The 17,688-nt window shown below is 45.4% G+C and overlaps 1 protein-coding gene across 3 annotated transcripts in view; it reads right to left on the bottom strand.

Annotated features, from left to right (window-relative positions):
• Positions 1-298: 298 nt before the first annotated feature.
• notch3 (notch receptor 3) overlaps positions 299-17,688 on the bottom strand; it is a 406,903-nt gene continuing 389,513 nt past the window's right edge. For all 3 annotated transcript variants that reach the window (XM_060854870.1, XM_060854872.1, XM_060854869.1), the window contains 6 exons: positions 17,341-17,443; positions 14,040-14,208; positions 12,776-13,080; positions 8,334-8,481; positions 7,308-7,405; positions 299-5,636 (listed from right to left, as the gene is read on the bottom strand). In XM_060854870.1, coding sequence (XP_060710853.1) covers positions 4,221-5,636; positions 7,308-7,405; positions 8,334-8,481; positions 12,776-13,080; positions 14,040-14,208; positions 17,341-17,443 — 2,239 coding nt within the window. In that variant the 3' untranslated portion in view covers positions 299-4,220. The remainder of the gene's footprint in view (positions 5,637-7,307; positions 7,406-8,333; positions 8,482-12,775; positions 13,081-14,039; positions 14,209-17,340; positions 17,444-17,688) is intronic.

Below are 17,688 nucleotides of genomic sequence, written 5' to 3'. Positions count from 1 at the left end.
CCGAGCCAACAGGGTGCTCTCACATTTTGCAAGCAGCGTGACACCTCTATTTCACCTTTGCTTGATTATTAAGCAGCACTACCTCGTCTGTTCCATCCGCAGAGGCTGCAGGACTTACCTGAACGCTATGTCCCGCTCAGGTTCACATCCCTTGCTTCACAGCTCCATATGTGCATACCCTGTCCACCCATGCATCACCCAGACTGGTCACCTGTAGTCCACCTTTCCTTCCCACCCTCACCCACTCGGTTTATCACCTGACCGACCATCTCCTCCCCCCCCCCCCCCCCCCGCCCCCTCATCCTCATCCCAACACTCCAACTTTTCCCAACTTGCCACACGAAACGTAATTCTGCCTCTTCTTTCCTGAACCTACTACCCCAAGCGATGGCCAACTGACAGGGCTGTGGGTGTGGGCTACAAGGGGATTTGCAAAGTAAAATTGGCAATTTTTCTTAAAACAAAAAGAACATACAAGGTTCAATTCTCAGGTTCAATTCCTCAGCGTGTATGAAGTGATTAAGGTTTACAATGAATCTTGATAATGACTGGGGGCTGACCATAATGACAGGTCTGCATTCTCCTGCAGGAACCAGGCTAAAAGGTGAGTTCCTGCTTCTCCCCCTACTCCCTTATTCCTACATAAATATAGTTCGTATCAGACGGGGGGGGGATGCAGATTTGAAGATGGGTCAGGCTGACCAATAAATCTGAAGTTGTGAAGCAGGCCTGGGGCAAGAGAGGGAAAAATGACCACCTACCCACCAAAGAAATGACTGCCTCTCACTCCCCAGAAGGCAAATTTTTCTGAAGGGACGGTTGCAACGCTCACCCCACCTCTCAGGTACTTGGATAGAAATTTTGGGTTTTGATTTTTTGATCCATTCCTCTCACATCTGGTTTTGCGACTCCATACCTTGAGATCCAGGGCTGCTAAAGTACGGCTTTTGGACCCCATGAAGAGCCTTGGTTCTCATACCAGACAGCAAGAACAGGTTGCAAATATTACTCCCCGCTCAGGTGAGGGGAATCTGAGGCAGAGGAAGATTTTATCCCTGCTTACTTGACAAGCACGCAAAGTTTACATTAGAATAAGCCTGATCTTCTTCTCAAATAGAAGATGAACTCTCTCATCATTTGTTTTTTTTTGCATCGGTCTAACTGAACAGGTCCAGTTATTTTCATTCCCGGGTTGTTACTGAAATACTGGCAAGTCATATCAAACGTACAGGCATTCCAATTGGATGCAATTGAACCACTGAACCCTTGTCTTCTTCAAGTTTCCCTTTTCTAACTAAATCAGCACTGGAAAAACCTATTCCAACTGCACACCTGGGGGGGAGGGGGTGGGCAACACAGAGAAACAAATCCTCTTCAGTTGCTAACTGTTCTCGTCAGGTCTTTGCTGGTCCCAGGAACTGGAGGTCATTTAACTTCGGGAATTGATGCTGCCTTGTTGCATTTCTTGATTATTTTTAAATGTTTTCTTACAGTAATTACAAGGTGGGCAAGCAGTGCAAACATAGAATTGAGGATCATCTGGGAATAGCTAGAAATTAAAGACTGTACGTAGTGACCAAACAGAGTAAAATCCCAGTGAGCATTAAAAAGACATTTTCTCTCATACTTTTAACTGTGTTTAACCTCAAGCGATGAGAAAAGGAGTGACTGACAATCAACAAATAATCAGAGAGTAGAAAGAGTTTCCTGATGAACATCAGATAGGGTGCACCCTCAGATTGGGAATGTGCTGTGGTCAATAGCAGGAGAGTGGGAAGGGCTCTTTGGGAGGTCACATGCTGGAATACCTCTGACCAGGAGTGGGAACCTTTGACTTCACCATGAGTTGCATCTTATCCAACCAAGATCTGAGGGGTTACACCTTTAGGTCAATGGATATAGTACAGAGATTACGTGGGGTGGGGGTGAAGAGGGGCAAAAAACAAAACAAAAAAATTTACTCAAAAATTAAAACCTCTTCAGTAATCAGCCCACATTCTGTTAATATCTTGGACTGGCTGGTCCTATAATACTCTTCTCAGTCACAAAATGTGCAATCTCTTTTGACCTAAACTCCATCAGCAATGGCTGAAGGTTCTTTCTTCTATCTTCTACCTTCTATCTGAAGGAGGCTTGTAGATAGGAATTGTAAAACTGCAACCATTGATTGTTTTGAACAAATGCAGCACTTCTCTTTCTCTGAGGTTACTTCTGAGAGCCTGATACCTGTGATACGATGTTGACCCTTATGAAAATAGCCCGCGATGTCATTAGCCTGAGAGAAAGACTGAAGAATTGGCAGTGAAACTGAACATTGGTTTTCAATGCTGGGCATCATTATGTTCAAGAATGATCCTCCATTTCAAAAAAGTTGTCTGTAATCCTGTTGTTAATTGTAGTAAGTCATTAAAGTAGGACTTATTAAAAAAAAGACTGGAAATGCTAACTTTGTTCTTCCCTCCAAAGACACTTCCAGACTAGCTGAATTTTGCCTGCACTTTGTGCTTTTATTTTAGATTTAGGTGTCAATTGTTATAACATCAGCCACTGGGCTCAAGTGGACTGACTTAAAAAGACTTCGGAAATCTGAACTGAAGTGGCTGTGGTCAGAATTCAAGTTCCTGCCTGAGAAAGGATTGGTACAGCCCATTTCCAAGGCCCTACCAATGAGTGTGGGGCTCTGGCCCTGATTAAAGTGCCCAGATCAATTGTCTCTGATCAGTAAATTTGAGCCAAATCTTAAATCTTCAAAGACACAAATGATTCACTCTCACTGAGCATCTGCTTAATGCCTAGTTGATGAGCTAATTTTTAAACAGATAACTGATACTAAATCAGTCAATTTCTCTTATAGAGCAATTATCAACATGACCTTACAACAGATTATATCCAAATAAAAAGTGTACATATTTTGACATTTCTCATTTTCCTTTCAAAAGAAAAAAATTACAATTTAAATGAAATGTAAAATAACGTGATGCAGGAGCAGTGCAGTAAAGGAAACAGGAACCTGTGAACTGTTTGACACTGTGAGACCTGGGAAGTAAGTGACGTTAACTGGAGGGACGGGGGAGGGGCCCTGATATAGGCCTGGACAATTTTAAACTGGTGCTTGAGCAAGCTCTGCTTAGATTGGATTAGATTTTGGGGCAGACTTTGGACACGCAATCTGCCCTGTCCATGACAAGCGAACAATTCTCGGAAGCATCTCTCAGGCGGAAGAACTCGATTACAAAAACAAACAGTGTTCCTTTGAACCCTAAAACAGTTAAATAACATACAATTATATTCTTGGCAGCATCGCAATTTCCAATGGCAGTACGTTTTAGGAAAGCTTATTCAGGATTAAAATACACAGCACGAGAGAAAGAAATTGTATAAAAAAAATCCCATGTTAATCACTTTATATATAATGAAATGATAGGATGACCCTACACTTGAGGCTTCAACGGTTCAGACAAGTTTTTATAGCTCTTGTGTTGCTTGAAACACAATTTCCTTCGGCTGCTGGGAAGGGGGCAGAGGTGTTACTAGTGCCAGTTATTCTGGAATGGTTACTAATTGCAGATGAAAGCCTTCAGGCCTTGGTGGGGTCTCAGAGAGACGGAACTTACTGTAACAGTTAATGTAGTGTGGAATACACCTTACTCAGGAAAGGCAGCGTCTGTGTCCTCCTGTCCAAGTTCTGCTGAGGTAATTTCCCCGGGATCCTCATCGGCAGGTGGTGGCAATCCCAGCCAAAAATCTGGCAAAACTGAAGTTACAAAGGTTCGGCCCGGAATCCCAGGCATTGGTCAAACCAGCAAGAGGCGAGTGAAAGTCCAGTACGTCGAAGGGGAAGAAAGGAGGGCTCTTAATGTTTGGTGACAACATATACTTGAAGAGGACTGGAACATATAAATCGTAACAGGATACACAGTTTACCTGCTGATTCATAAACACGTGTGGTAAAGGCAGTGACTGTAGCGAGACAGGAGTAAATTCAACACTTTCCTTCTCACCATTCTTTCTGAAAAGAAAAAAAAACAAAATCTTTCCTTTGAAATTCGGAACCAAGAGGTGACCTCCATTACAGATGCAGCCGAGGTGACTATACAGTCGGCTCTGTGTTACTTCAAGATGACGAAAGGAGGTGCAGTAACAAAGATAATAATAGCCCGGGTCCTAATATCCTATAGAGACGTCTCTTTTTTTTTAATAAAAGGAACGAATGATGTAGTTTACGCAAAAACTTGCATTTTGGTTGCTTGTTCAGTCATGTGCTGCATTTGAGCTTGATGTCCAATTATAGCCGGGCTGGGGGTAGAGTCTGACCAATCAGACATGGAATGTGGAGATGGACTGGACCACTGTTCGGGTGACTCTGGGGATGGTGTCAGGTAAGGATGCTCATTCTTCAGGTGGAGGTAATGCTTGGGGGTGTTGTCATGGCCTGTCGTGTAGCTGTGTTTGGAGGAGGGAGTCAGGTAGTCCTCGCTGGCGACGGTGCTGTGCTGCTTGTAAAATGGTGGCACGTTGGCTTGCGGAGGCTGGGCTTCCTGAGCAGAAAGCGACGGGTTGCAATGGTCTGGCAATCGTGCCATCTCGCTCCTCAGCAAGCTCTGCTGAATGGAGTGGCTGGTGGTGGAAGGGGTGCACCTCTGCTGTGCCTGTGGGGCTTGAGAGATTGCCTGCTGCTCTACTGGGTTTGGGGGCTTGACTGGACTCTGCTGGCTGATCATTTGGGGGCCGTTCCCCATGGACATGTGGCTCTGCAGCACCAAGCCGTGCTGCAGGGCTTGACCCGGCTGGTGCATGTTAGCATGTGAGCCAGCGGTCTGCTGTACAACGCTGATGACGGAGTTGCACTGCGAGCTGGGAATCCTCGTCTGCCATTCAAAGGGTACCGAGGTGATAGGGCTCACCATGCCAACGTTAAGCCCCAGGCCACCGGCATTCAGGAGGCAGTTGGGCTGACCACTGACTTGTGACATTGAGAGATGAGGCTGCATGTGGTTCCTGGATAAAACGGCAGTGTTCTGAGCAGCATCTCCAAGATCACCAAGTCTGGCCAAGGAGACAGTGAAGGGACCTTCCAGAATACCATTCACTGGAGGGTTGGCAAGCACAGACAAGGATCCCGCAGGATGCAAGATCCCAGAGGACGTCATGACTGGAGACGTAGGGTTGGTAATGTAGGCACGCGGCGAATCCAGTGAGTCTACTGGAGACAATGTCACTGAACTTTCCATGAGGGACGCTTGGCAATCCAGACTCAATTTTTTGTTCCTTGTTTTCGGTTCCTTCGAGTCCTTGGTCAGGTTGCTATTATTCCCAGAGCCTGAATTCTTGGAGCCGGGCCGCCTTGCTTTCTTTCCCTGGGGGGTTTGCTTTAAGTTAGTCATGTAACTGTTTGGTGGGCACATGAGGGGGGACATTGAATGGCTGCCCATGTGCCCGCCTTGACCCTGAGGGCTCCGTACAGCGTTGTACTCATCCAGCAGCTGCACAATGTCGTGATGCATCCGCTCCTGTGCAATGTCCCGCGGCAATCGGTCCATGTGGTCCGTGATGTCCCGGTTGGCAAAGTGATCCAACAACATCTTGGCAGCTTCAAAGCTGCCCTCCCGTGCAGCTAGGAAGAGTGGCGTCTCCTCCTGAAAAACACAGTTTCCACATCGTTAGAAAAAATGTCAAAGAATCTCATCACTTCAAACCTGAGTCATAGAGTCAGAGAGATGTACAGCACGGAAACAGGCCCTTCGGTCCAACCCGTCCATGCCGACCAGATATCCCACTCCAATCTAGTCCCACCTGCTAGCACCTGGCCCATATCCCTCCAAACCCTTCCTATTCATATACGTCCAAATGCCTCTTACATGTTGCAATTGTACCAGCCTCCACCACTTCCTCTGGTAGCTCATTCCATTCCCGTACCACCCTCTGTATGAAAACGTTACCCCGTAGGTCTCTTTTATATCTTTCCCCTCTCACCCTAAACCTATGCCATCTAGGAGCTTGTCCATAATAACTGAAACCAGAGCTAAAGGGTTCAAAGATGTGGGCAGGAAGGATATACTAGTCAAGATTCCCTTGAATGCAGAGCATTAAGGAGTATTCAAATTACTAGAGAAATTGATAGGATAGAGAAAAAGCATTTGCACGGTCAGAATGTTTCAGAACAAGGGACTCATGTCAGAAAGTTCTCCTTCACATGAAAGATAACGGAAATCAGGAAGTCGTTCCTCTGAAAAACTGGTGAGGCTATTAAAATATCAATTGTCAGATTTTTTTAAAGCAATGTAGACAGAACTGGAGCTGATACAATGGATTAAGATACACATTGGCTGCAAACTAACAAAGGAGAAAGTGAGGACTGCAGATGCTGGAGATCAGAGCTGAAAAAGTGTTGTTTGAGAACGTGGCTGAAGAAGGGCTCATGCCCGAAATGTCGATACATTCCTGAAGAAGGGCTCATGTCCGAAACGTCAATTCTCCTGCTCCTTGGATGCTGCCTGACCTGCTGCGCTTTTCCAGCAACACATTTTCAGCTGCAAGCTAACTAACTAATGGGCAGGTTCAAGGTGTTCCTACCCTCCTAAGGAGCAACACAATGAGAAATAGCCGTGTAGTGATCTTGGGGCTGGACTAGACAGGTTGCCATCAAACCATGGAAGATGGTGAAACTGAATGTGGGGAAAGCTGGCTATTAGGTGCCTGGCTCCAGGATAAAAATTGTACTTTTGACTGTTGGCTGGTAATGAAAAAGTGGAGAGACCTCACCATTTTATTAATGTTGTTGAGGGACAGGAAGGGATTCTGCCAATCCCAAGTCTCGCAGTGGTAATCAAGCAGATTAATGCTGCATTAGTTGGTCACTTGAGAAGATCGATCACAGCGTGGTCAATAAATACTCCGTTAAATTCACCCACATCGCACAGTCAAACTTGAAGAATTACCAGCTCAGTTTACTGCCCCCAATTTCTACATGAGCTTCATGATAATCAAGGGGAAGAATAAAAGCCTTGTTAACAGAAAATAAGTAAAAATCTCAGGGTCAGCATTGGGCCAGTGGCTCGGGCAGTTGGGTCAATAGTTGCACTGGTTGAGGCTGGGACTAGGTAACATGCCTATTGTGTCTGTCTGGCAGGAAGTGCAGTGTTTGGAACTGGATTTTGCCACATGATTGAGTTGGACAATCATATAAATACTTCATCAAAGAAAAGTAGAATTCCGAGAATTCGATTTCAAACTATCCATCAGTGCAGCCAGGATTCAAGCACTGACAGAGTATCACTGATGGAGAAGTAACAGATTGTTTTCCTTACCTTACTGTCCTGCATATCCTTGTTGGCTCCATTCTTCAGCAAGACCAGAGTAGCATCAACATTGTTCACTGCTGCAGCCCAGTGCAAGGCAGATTTACCTAAATATCCATATTAAACAGAACAGTTACTTACAATAGGAGAAAGTGAGAACTGCAGACGCTGGAGATCAGAGCTGAAAATGTGTTGCTGGAAAAGCGCAGCAGGTCAGGCAGAATCCAAGGAGCAGGACAATCAACGTTTCTGGCATGAGCCCTTCTTCCTGAAGAAGTGCTCATGCCCGAAACGTCGATTCTCCTACTCCTTGGATGCTGCCTGACCTGCTGCGCTTTTCCAACAACACATTTTCAGTTCCTTACAATAGCCCAGTCCTTTGCTGCAGGTTAGGATGTAAGTAAAGGTCAGACAGTTTTTTTTTCCCCCCAGTAGAAGCAACCAACTTTGTGGGAGGGGACGTGACAACACCAGAAATGAGGGGGATGGAATACTCTCCAGGCTAGTCTCCCAGCTACCTCCCTCCATAAATGGGAGGTCATTCAAAATTCTGCTGTTCACATGCTAACTTATTCACCCCATCATCATCCCCGCATTTGCTGGACTATACTGCTGTCAGTCCAACAAAGTCTCCACTTTAAAATTCTCCTATGTATGTTCAAAGCCCAATAATCTTTGAGACTTCTGCATTCGTCCGACTTTGACCCCTTGCAAGTTGCAGATTTGCCTCACTCCATTACTGGGCAGCCGTACTTTCAGGTCATAAGGCCTGGAATTCCCCTCTGCCTCTCACTGTGGCAAATGCAACCAATGAACCAAGTTTTGGGTCACGGGTCTGAATATCTCCTTATGATGCTTAGTGGTAAAATCTATATGATAATCACTCCTGCAAAGCTGTGCTGGACCTTCATACTCCATTTAATGTACCATTATACAACAAGATACAATTCACATGGCTCAACATCTGACCCAGTGACCTTGGATTTTAGCTTGAATAGGTGCCTTGGGGTACAGCCCTGATGGTTTCAAACATACCGATCTCATCGACAGCATTGACATCAGCGTGACAGGCTATTAGTTCCTCCACCATTCCCTCCACTGCAAGACGGGCAGCAAGAATCAGAGCAGTAGAACCATCAGCCATTCGTGCATCTAGGTCCGTGACTCTATTTCTTATTAGTATCTGGGTGGAGAGGGAACAAGACAGAACTCACTTTGGTATGGCTGCAAAATTCAAACTTTCTAAATCAGTAATTGCAGCAACAACTACGAACAGAAACCCCCTCAGCTCTGAGTGACATATTTACAAGGATTCTCACAAACTGGTTTCACCACAGCGCTGGGGAGACAAAGGCGGTTTTCAAGCTGAAATTTAATCAGGGGATTCAGTTGTTGAACAACAAATACCAAAAGGGATGTTGCACAGACTGGAAAAGCCTGTTGAGGTGACCACACTGTGGCCTCCCCAGTTTGTAAATCTATTCTACGGCAACGTCAATCAGCTGGGAACCTTTTGGGCAGACACATGCAGCACACGGCATCGCTTTAGTGAAGTTGTTTGGGAGCTGGAACGTGGAAGATACAGTATTTGGATAAGGAAAACTTTCTCTTAATGTTTTATCATTATTTTTTGCATTGAGTTACAGTTATGATGTTCTGGTTCATCCACTTGTTAGGTATTCAAATAATCCCAAAAGTTCCATATTCAGGAAGAACTTGGTCCCAAGCGTTCCAGACTGTGTATTGTATAAAATAATGGACATTGGGGAGCAAAATATAGCTAGAAATATACTGAAAGTTTTGATTAATTGAATAATTGTGAGGCTGTGGAAGAGTGTCTAGGGGCTGATTGGCCATCTCCAGTTCCCATGATTAACTATAATATAGAATATAGAACTTAGAACATTACAGCGCAGTACAGGCCCTTCGGCCCTCGATATTGCACCGACCTGTGAAATTAATCTGATGCCCATCTAACTACACATTCCATTATTATCCACATGTTTATCCAATGACCATTTAAGTGCCCTTAATGTCGGCAAGTCTCCTACTGTAGCAGGCAGGCCGTTCCACACCCCTACCATGCTCTGAGTGAAGAAACGACCCCGATATCTGTCCTAAATCTATCAATTTAAAGCTTTGTTCCCTTGTGTTAGCCTTCATATCTGAGGAAAAAGGCTCTCCCTGTCCACTCTATCTAACCCTCTGATTATCTAATACGTCTCGATTAAATCACCTCTCAACCTTCTTCTCTCCAACGAAAACAGCCTCAGTTCCCTCAGCCTTTCCTCGTAAGACCTTCCCTCCATACCAGACGACATCCTAGTAAATCTCTTCTGAACCCCTTCTGAGGCTTCCACATCCTTCCAAGAATGCGTTGGCAGAACTGTATGCAATACCCCAAGTGCGGCCTGACTAGGGTCTTGTACAGCTGTAGCATGACCTCATGGCTCTGAAACTCAATCCCTCTACCAATAAACGCCAACACACCATATGCCTTCTTCACAACCCTATCAACCTGGGTGGAAGATTTCAGGGATTTATGCACCAGGACACGAAAATCTCTCTGTTCATCTAAACTGCCAAGAATTTTACCATTAGCCCAGTACTCTGCATTCCTGTTACTTCTTCCGAAGTGAATTACCTCACACTTTTCTGCATTAAACTCCATTTGCCACTTCTCAGCCCAGCTCTGCATCTTATCTATGTCCCTCTGTAACCCACGACATCCTTCAGCACTATCCACAACTCTGCCTACCTTAGTGTCATCCGCAAATTTACTAACTCATCCTTCTACACCCACATCCAGATCAGTTATAAAAATGACAAACGGCAGTGTCCCCAAAACAGATCCTTGCAGCACACCACTGGTAACTGACCTCAAGGATGAATATTTCCCATCAAACACCACCTTCTGTCTTCTTTCAGCTAGCCAATTTCTGATCCAAACTGCTAAATCACCTTCAATCCCATGCCTCTGTATTTTGCGCAATAGCCTACCATGTGGAACCTTATCAAACACCTTACTGAAGTCCATATACACCACATCAACCACTTTACCCTCATCTACCTGAACTCAATAAGGTTTGTAGGGCACGACCTACCCTTCACAAAACTGTATTGACTATCCCTAATCAAATTATTCCTTTCAAGATGATTATAAATCCTATCTCTTATAACCTTTTCCAACACCTTACCCACAACCGGAGTAAGGCTCACTGGCCTATAATTACTAGGGTTGTCCGGACTCCCCTTCTTAAACAAGGAATAATATGTGCTATTGTCCAGTCTTCTGGCAATACTCTTGTCAACAATGATGACGTAAAGATCAAAGCCAAAGGCTCGACATTTCCTCCCTGGCTTCCCAGAGAATCCGAGGATAAATCCCATCCTGCCCTGGGGTTTTATCTATTTTCAGATCTTCCAAAATTGTTAAAACCTCCTCTTGGTCAGCTGCAATCCCATCTAATCCTGTAGCCTGTATCTCCGTATTCTCACTAATATTGCCCTTTTCCAATGTGAATACTGTTGGAAAGTATTCATTAAGCGCTTCCCCTATGTCCTCAGATTCCACACACAACTTCCCACTACTGTCTTTGATTGACCCTAATCTTACTCTAGTCATTCTTTTATTCCTGATGTACTTACAGAAGGCCTTAGGGTTTTCCTTGATCCTATCTGTCAACAACTTCTCATGTCCCCTCCTGGCTCTTCTTAGCTCTCTCTTTAGACCTTTTCTGGCTAACTTATAACTCTCAAGCCCCCTAACTGAGCCTTCATGCCTCATCCTCACATAAGCCTTCTTCTTTCTCTTGACAAGAGCTTCAACTTCTTTAGTAAACCATGGCTCCCTCTCTCGACAATTTCCTCCCTGCCCGATAGGTATATACTTATCAAGGACCTGCAGTAGACGTCCCTTGAATAAGCTCCACATTTCAGGTGTGTGTCCATCTCCTGCAGTTTCCTTCCCCATCCTATGCATCTTAATCTTACCTAATCACATCATAATTGACTTTCCCCCAATTATGCCCCTTTCTCTGTGGTATATACCTATCCCTGCCCATTGCTATTGTAAACATAACTGAATTATGGCCACTATTGCCAAAGTGCTCACCTACCTCCAAATCCAACACCTGGCCTGTTTTGTTACCCAGTACCAAATCCAATATGGCATCGCCCCTTATTGACCCTCCTGTACACACTGAATAAAAACTGACCCATCTAAACTACTTGAACTATAGTATTCCCAGTCAATGTCGGGGAAGTTGAAGTCCCCCATAACAACGACCCTGTTACTCTCGCTCCTATCGAGAATCATCTTTGCTATCCTTTTCTCTACATACCTGGAACAATTCGGGGTCCGATAGAAAACTCCCAACAGGGTGACCTCTCCTTTTCTGTTTCTAACCTCAGCCCAAACTACCACAGTGGATGAGTCCTCAAACGTTATCCCAGCTACTGTAATACTACCCTTAATTAACAATGCCACCCCCTCTCTTCTTTTACCATCTTCTCTGATCTTGCTGAAACACCTAAATCCCGGAATCTGCAACAACCATTCCTATCCCTCCTCTAGCCAAGTCTCTGAAATGGCCTCGGCATCGAAATCCCAGGTACCATCCCATGCTGCAAGTTCACCCACCTTATTCCGGATGCCCCTGGCATTGAAGTACAATGCTGGTGCTCCCCTTGTGACCTTGTAAACCTATCCCTGACCTTATTACCCTCAATCTCCTGTACACCGCGAGGGAATTATGGGTAAAGCTAATCAGGACCTTTTCAGGTAAGAGGTTCCTCGCTGTGTATCATTCACTGGGCAACTTGTATAGTGTCATGTTTTACAAACATTGTGCTGTCTGCAAGTGACTAGTGCAATGACTGCCAGCATGCTGTACCTCATCAGTGGTGCTGAGAGGAGTCATTACTGATCATGCATTGGAAAACATCTGAATCAGGAGCACAGCCTGTAACTACAGAGTAATAATGAACACCAGTGTGCTGTTTTCAGATGCATGAGTCAATGTCACAAGTGTTGACTTGAGCAGGGACAATGTATTAGATCAAACTAGCCAATCCACCTCCTTAAATGTTCACTCCATTCGCAAATGATGCACAGTGGAACATGTCTGTATCACATACATGATGCACCACAGCAACCACTGATAAACCTCCTTCAATAGCATCTCCCAAACCCATGGCAGCAGATGCACAGAAGCTTCATCCTCTGCAAGTTCCCCTCTAAGCCACTCACGATGCTGACTTGGAAATCCACCGCCATGCCTTCACAGTTGCTGGGTTAACATCCTGGAACTCCCAGCTGGGAATGCCATGAGTTTCCCCATACCTCAAGGACTGCAGGAGTTCAGGTGGAAGCTCACCATTATCTTCTCCAGTGCATTACATTGGGGCAATAAATGTTGGCTTAGCCAGTGAAGCCCATATCCTGTAAAATGCTAAGTGCATTTCAATGACTTTACCTGGAAGACTCCTTGAGCGTCAGCGGCGACTGCAGCGTGGAGAGGTGTGCGCCCAGTGTTGTCCTGAGCATTGGCATCAGCACCTGCATCCAGGAGTCGCTTGGCAGCATCTGCCCTTGCGTAACGGGCAGCCAAGTGAAGGGCAGTCTCTCCGGTTCGGTCTGTCTGTGCGCAGAGGTTGGCTCCCTGATAGATGAGGTCTGAGATGATGTTGGCAGATGAGTCCTCTTGCTCCTCTTCCTCAGTCAGGCCTGTGTCCAGTCCTCCCCCACAGTAAGAGGCCAGCATCAGTGGAGTGAAACCATCTAAAACAGAGAGATTGGATTTTCAGCTTCCCTATTTCAGCACTTCATTTTTGAAGAGAGCTGACATTTACTATAAAATGTGATGTCCCAGGTAACTCCAGGTTCCACAGCATTACACAACGCAGAAATAGCCCATTTGGCCCCAACCAGTTCATGCTGACTGTGCTCCACATACCCTTCTTCCACCCAACATCTAAAACTACATATCCTTCTCTTCCTATCTCTCTCAAATACAACTGGCACTGGGTGCTGCTGGAAAATTGCTGTCAAAACCTTTATGTCTTGCACTTATCAGGTCAGATGCAAGAATATCAGTTTCAAGGGAAGCAATAACTGATACTACAGGAGAAGGAAATGCTGAAATGGCTGGCAGGTTGGCTCAGATGGGTCAAGATGGAAAATGCCATGGAGAATAATTAGCATCTCTTAAGAGACTTCTTTGCTGTTTACCTTAACAACTCCACATTAATTCCCACATTCTAATTTCTCTTTGAGAAAACAGGTTCTTTATTGTTATTAAACTTCAAAGGTTGATTGAGACAGAGTTGCTGATCTCACCCTGCTTGCCACACTCTGCGCACAGCATAGAGAAAAAGGAAATGCCACTTTTATTGCCCTTAAATCAACACGTGATGACCTATAGCTCCTGAGATCCCCCTATTCTTCTTGAACTCACTGCTCCACATCAGACTATGTCAAACACACAACTCCTCACTGTGTGCTGCATGTCAGTCTCTCGGTGTCACATGCCATTTCTAACCATAGAGCCAAGTGGAAAACTGAGGTAATTGATCAGTGCTGCTATATAACCAGGTGAAGCCAAAATGGAAAGTGAGAAACCTTGGCTCTATATGGTTTACTGCTGTAGCATACAACATATTTCACCAGCACAATGCTGGGAAGCTCTTTTCTAGTTGAGTAAGCCTGATCTTGGCTACCTGCTGTTCTTGAACATGTACCTGGTCCGCGCACATTCACATCCATGCAATCAGTATCAAACTCTCCCTGTGGCGGGGTCAGGGCCATGGAAGGTGGCATCCGGATGTCTGCTGCTGCTAGGTGGTGCTGTGTCCATTGGCGACAATCAACAGCATCTTCGTTGTCGGACAGTAAGGTAGGCTCCTCCACCTGAGGAATGTGTCAGAGTTGCGGGTTAATAGAGGCGTACAGGAGCTCCATTCTTGGACTCAAGTTGAGCATGACACTGAAAGCCATTTATAATCCAAACACTGCACCTTTGTCCACACTGAGCAAACACCCTGGCTCTGGGCACTGCCAAAAACATTGAGACCAGGTGAAGTACTACATGTAAAAATACAGGAGACCTATAGGCAGAATGGAGGGACTAGCCTCGTGGTATTATCGCTGGACTATTAATCCTATTAATATCCTAGGGATTTGGGTTCAAGTCCTGATATTGTGGAATTCAAATTCAATTAAATAAATTAAGAATCTAATGATAAACATGAAATTGCTGTTGATTGTCAGGAAAATCTCAGCTGGATCATTGCGTACAGGAGTTGGGAGGTCATGTTGTAGCTGTACAGGATATTGGTTAGGCCACTTTTGGAATATTGCGTGCAATTCTGGTCTCCTTCCTATCGGAAAGAGGTTGTGAAACTTGAAAGAGTTCAGAAAAGATTGACAAGGATGTTGCCAGGGTTGGAGGATTTGAGCTACAGGGAGAGGCTGAACAGGCTGGGGCTGTTTTTCCTGGAGCGTCGGAGGCTGAGGGGTGACCTTATCGAGGTTTACAAAATTATGAGGGGCATGGATAGGGTAAAAAGACAAAGTCTTTTCTCTGGGGTGGGGGAGTCCAGAACTAGAGGGCATAGGTTTAGGGTGAGAGGGGAAAGATATAAAAGAGACCTAAGGGGAAACTTTTTCACACAGAGGGTGGTACGTGTGCAGAATGAACTGCCAGATGATATGGTGGAGGCTGGTACAATTGCAGCATTTGGATGGGTATATGAATAGGAAGGGTTTGGAGGGATATGGGCCGGGTGCTGGCAGGTGGGACTAGATTGGGTTAGGATATCTGGTCGGCATGGACGGGTTGGACTGAAGGGTCTACTTCCATGCTGTACATCTCTATGACTCTATGACTGTATGACCAAGTGTCCTTTAGGGAAGGGTCAAAGAGTGTGGGGCTGGAAAAGCACAGCCGGTCAGGCAGCATCCGAGCAGCAGGGGAATCGACATTTTGGGCATGAGCTCTTCATCTCCTGCTCCTTGAATGCTGCCTGACCGGCTGTGCTTTGCCAGCACCATGCTCTTTGACTCTGGTCTCCAGCATCTGCAAACTCACTTTCCCCTTTCGTGAAGGAAACTGCTGTCGTTACCTGGTCGCTATGTGAGTCCAGACCCACAGCAATGTGGTTGACTCTGGGCAAGTAGGGATGGGGTAATAAATGGTGGGAATGTTCAGCAATTCCCACATCCTGTGAATGGATTTTTTGAAAAAATACAATGCCTGATAGCCTCCCCATGGTCTAGTGCTGTACTGGCATCGCAAGCAGCTATAGGGCATTAAGCCCAATGGGTATGCTCTGCCATTCATTCAGTTCAGGGCTTGTGTGAACCCCACTTAGATGGACTAGTGACCTCAGCCCCTCATCTTAGCTGACACTGTGTCATCCTAGTTCAGCTTCTGTTACCAAAACAAGAAGTTACATAGATAGAAAGGGTCTGGCTCTCACTCAGGATAAAATAGAAATCCAGGAGTAATGTCAGTCAATTCTCTCATGTCTCCCAAGAACATAGTCATAGACCATGCAACAGAACAAAGAATGAGTCCAAAGCTGGGAGAACTGAGAAAGATTGAATTATGATGAAAGAATAATGGGTTAAAAAATGTGTTGGGATTCAAATGTCCATGTGCCTATAGCAATCATGGCAGACTGAGACACAGAAGTATTTCTGAGATCAGAGAAGAAGTACAAGCATAATGAGAGCAGCTGAAAGATTCCAAACTATTTTCAGTTGAAGTACCAATCATTCCTAGACATTTTAAGTTGCTCTGTTCAGGTATGTTATAAAACACATGTGGAGCAGATGGGACTCAAACCCAGGTCTTCTGGCTTAAAGATGGGGACACTACTACTGTACAAAAAGAACCCTCCTAGACCAGTAAAAGAAGATTTCTATAAACAATATATTTGCTCCATTCACATCTGCATGTTTGGGATCTATGTAACCTGATGGATCAGTGGTTAGCATTGCTGCCACACACGCCAGGGATCCGGGTTCAATTCCATCCTCGGGCGACTCTGTGGAGTTTGCACATTTGCCCTTTGTCTGCGTGGGTTTCCTCCAGGTCCTGTGGTTTCTGCCTGTGGCCCAAAGATGTGTGGGTTAGGTGAACTGGCCAGGCAAAATTGCCCATAGTGTCCATGGATGTGCAGTTCAGGTGAATTGGCCAGGCAAAATTGCCCATAGTGTCCATGGATGTGCAGTTCAGGTGAATTGGCCAGGCAAAATTGCCCATAGTGTCCATGGATGTGCAGGTTAGGTGTATTGGCCTTGCTAAATTGCCCATAGTGTCCATGGACCCTCAGGTTAGGTGAATTGGCCTTGCTAAATTGCCCATAGTGTCCATGGACCCTCAGGTTAGGTGAATTGGCCATGCTAAATTGCCCATAGTGTCCATGGACTCTCAGGTTAGGTGGATTAACCATGGGAAATGGCAAGTAACATCACTGGACAAGATAATCTCCAATAAGACAGAATCTATTCAATTGCATTACTGTTACTAAAATCCCTATCAACATTTGGGTGAGGGTGGGGAGCTACCACTGACCAGAAGTAGAACTGGACCAGCTATATAAATACTGTGACTACAATGGTAGATCAGAGACAAGAATAAGTCAGCACAAGAGCATCAGATACTTGGGAACACCACCACCAGCAAGTTTCCCTTCAAGTCACTCACCATCCTGGAAATATATTGCCATTCCTTCAGTGGTGCTGAATCAAAATCTAGAATCCCGTCCATACGGACATTGGGGGTCAAAGCTACAGCGTATAGTCTGCAGTGGTTCAAGAAGGCAGGCCCACCACCATCTTTCCAAGGACAACTAGGGAAGGCTGACGCATGCTGGCCCAGCCAGCGACATGTAGTCTCACCAGTCTGAGCTGACAGGGATGATTAAATTCAGCAAACCGGTCACACCATTCACTGTCCCATTGATAACATCCTGTATAAAGCTGTGGTGGGCTGCAGGAGTGAACAAAGGGTAAGCAGACGGAGACACTCCTTACCTTAAGTCGTTTTGCCTCGGGGCACTCTGTATCCAGCCACTGTTCAGTTTGGAGGTCCCTTTCACTGATCAGACCCTCCTCCACCATAGATTTGGAGATGTGCCTGGTGAGAAAGATACACATCAGCTACACAACTCCTCCACGAAAGCTGGAGGCCCACGGTCCAAGTCCCACCTACTCCAGAGGTGTGCACACCATCTCTCAACAGGTTGATTAGAAAACATGTAACCCGGGAAACTAGGGCTCTTGTGCTGCAGTGGTAGTGGCTCCACCTCAGAATTGGGAAATCTCGGTTCAAATCCCATGGTGTGGAATGCCATCTTTGAGTAGGGTTATTAGAAAATATCT

The sequence above is a fragment of the Hemiscyllium ocellatum genome, chromosome 45 (genome assembly GCF_020745735.1).
Source record: "Hemiscyllium ocellatum isolate sHemOce1 chromosome 45, sHemOce1.pat.X.cur, whole genome shotgun sequence".
Lineage (NCBI taxonomy): Eukaryota > Metazoa > Chordata > Chondrichthyes > Orectolobiformes > Hemiscylliidae > Hemiscyllium > Hemiscyllium ocellatum.
Note: the sequence above shows the minus strand (reverse complement) of the source record. Positions and strands in the feature narration are given on the sequence as shown.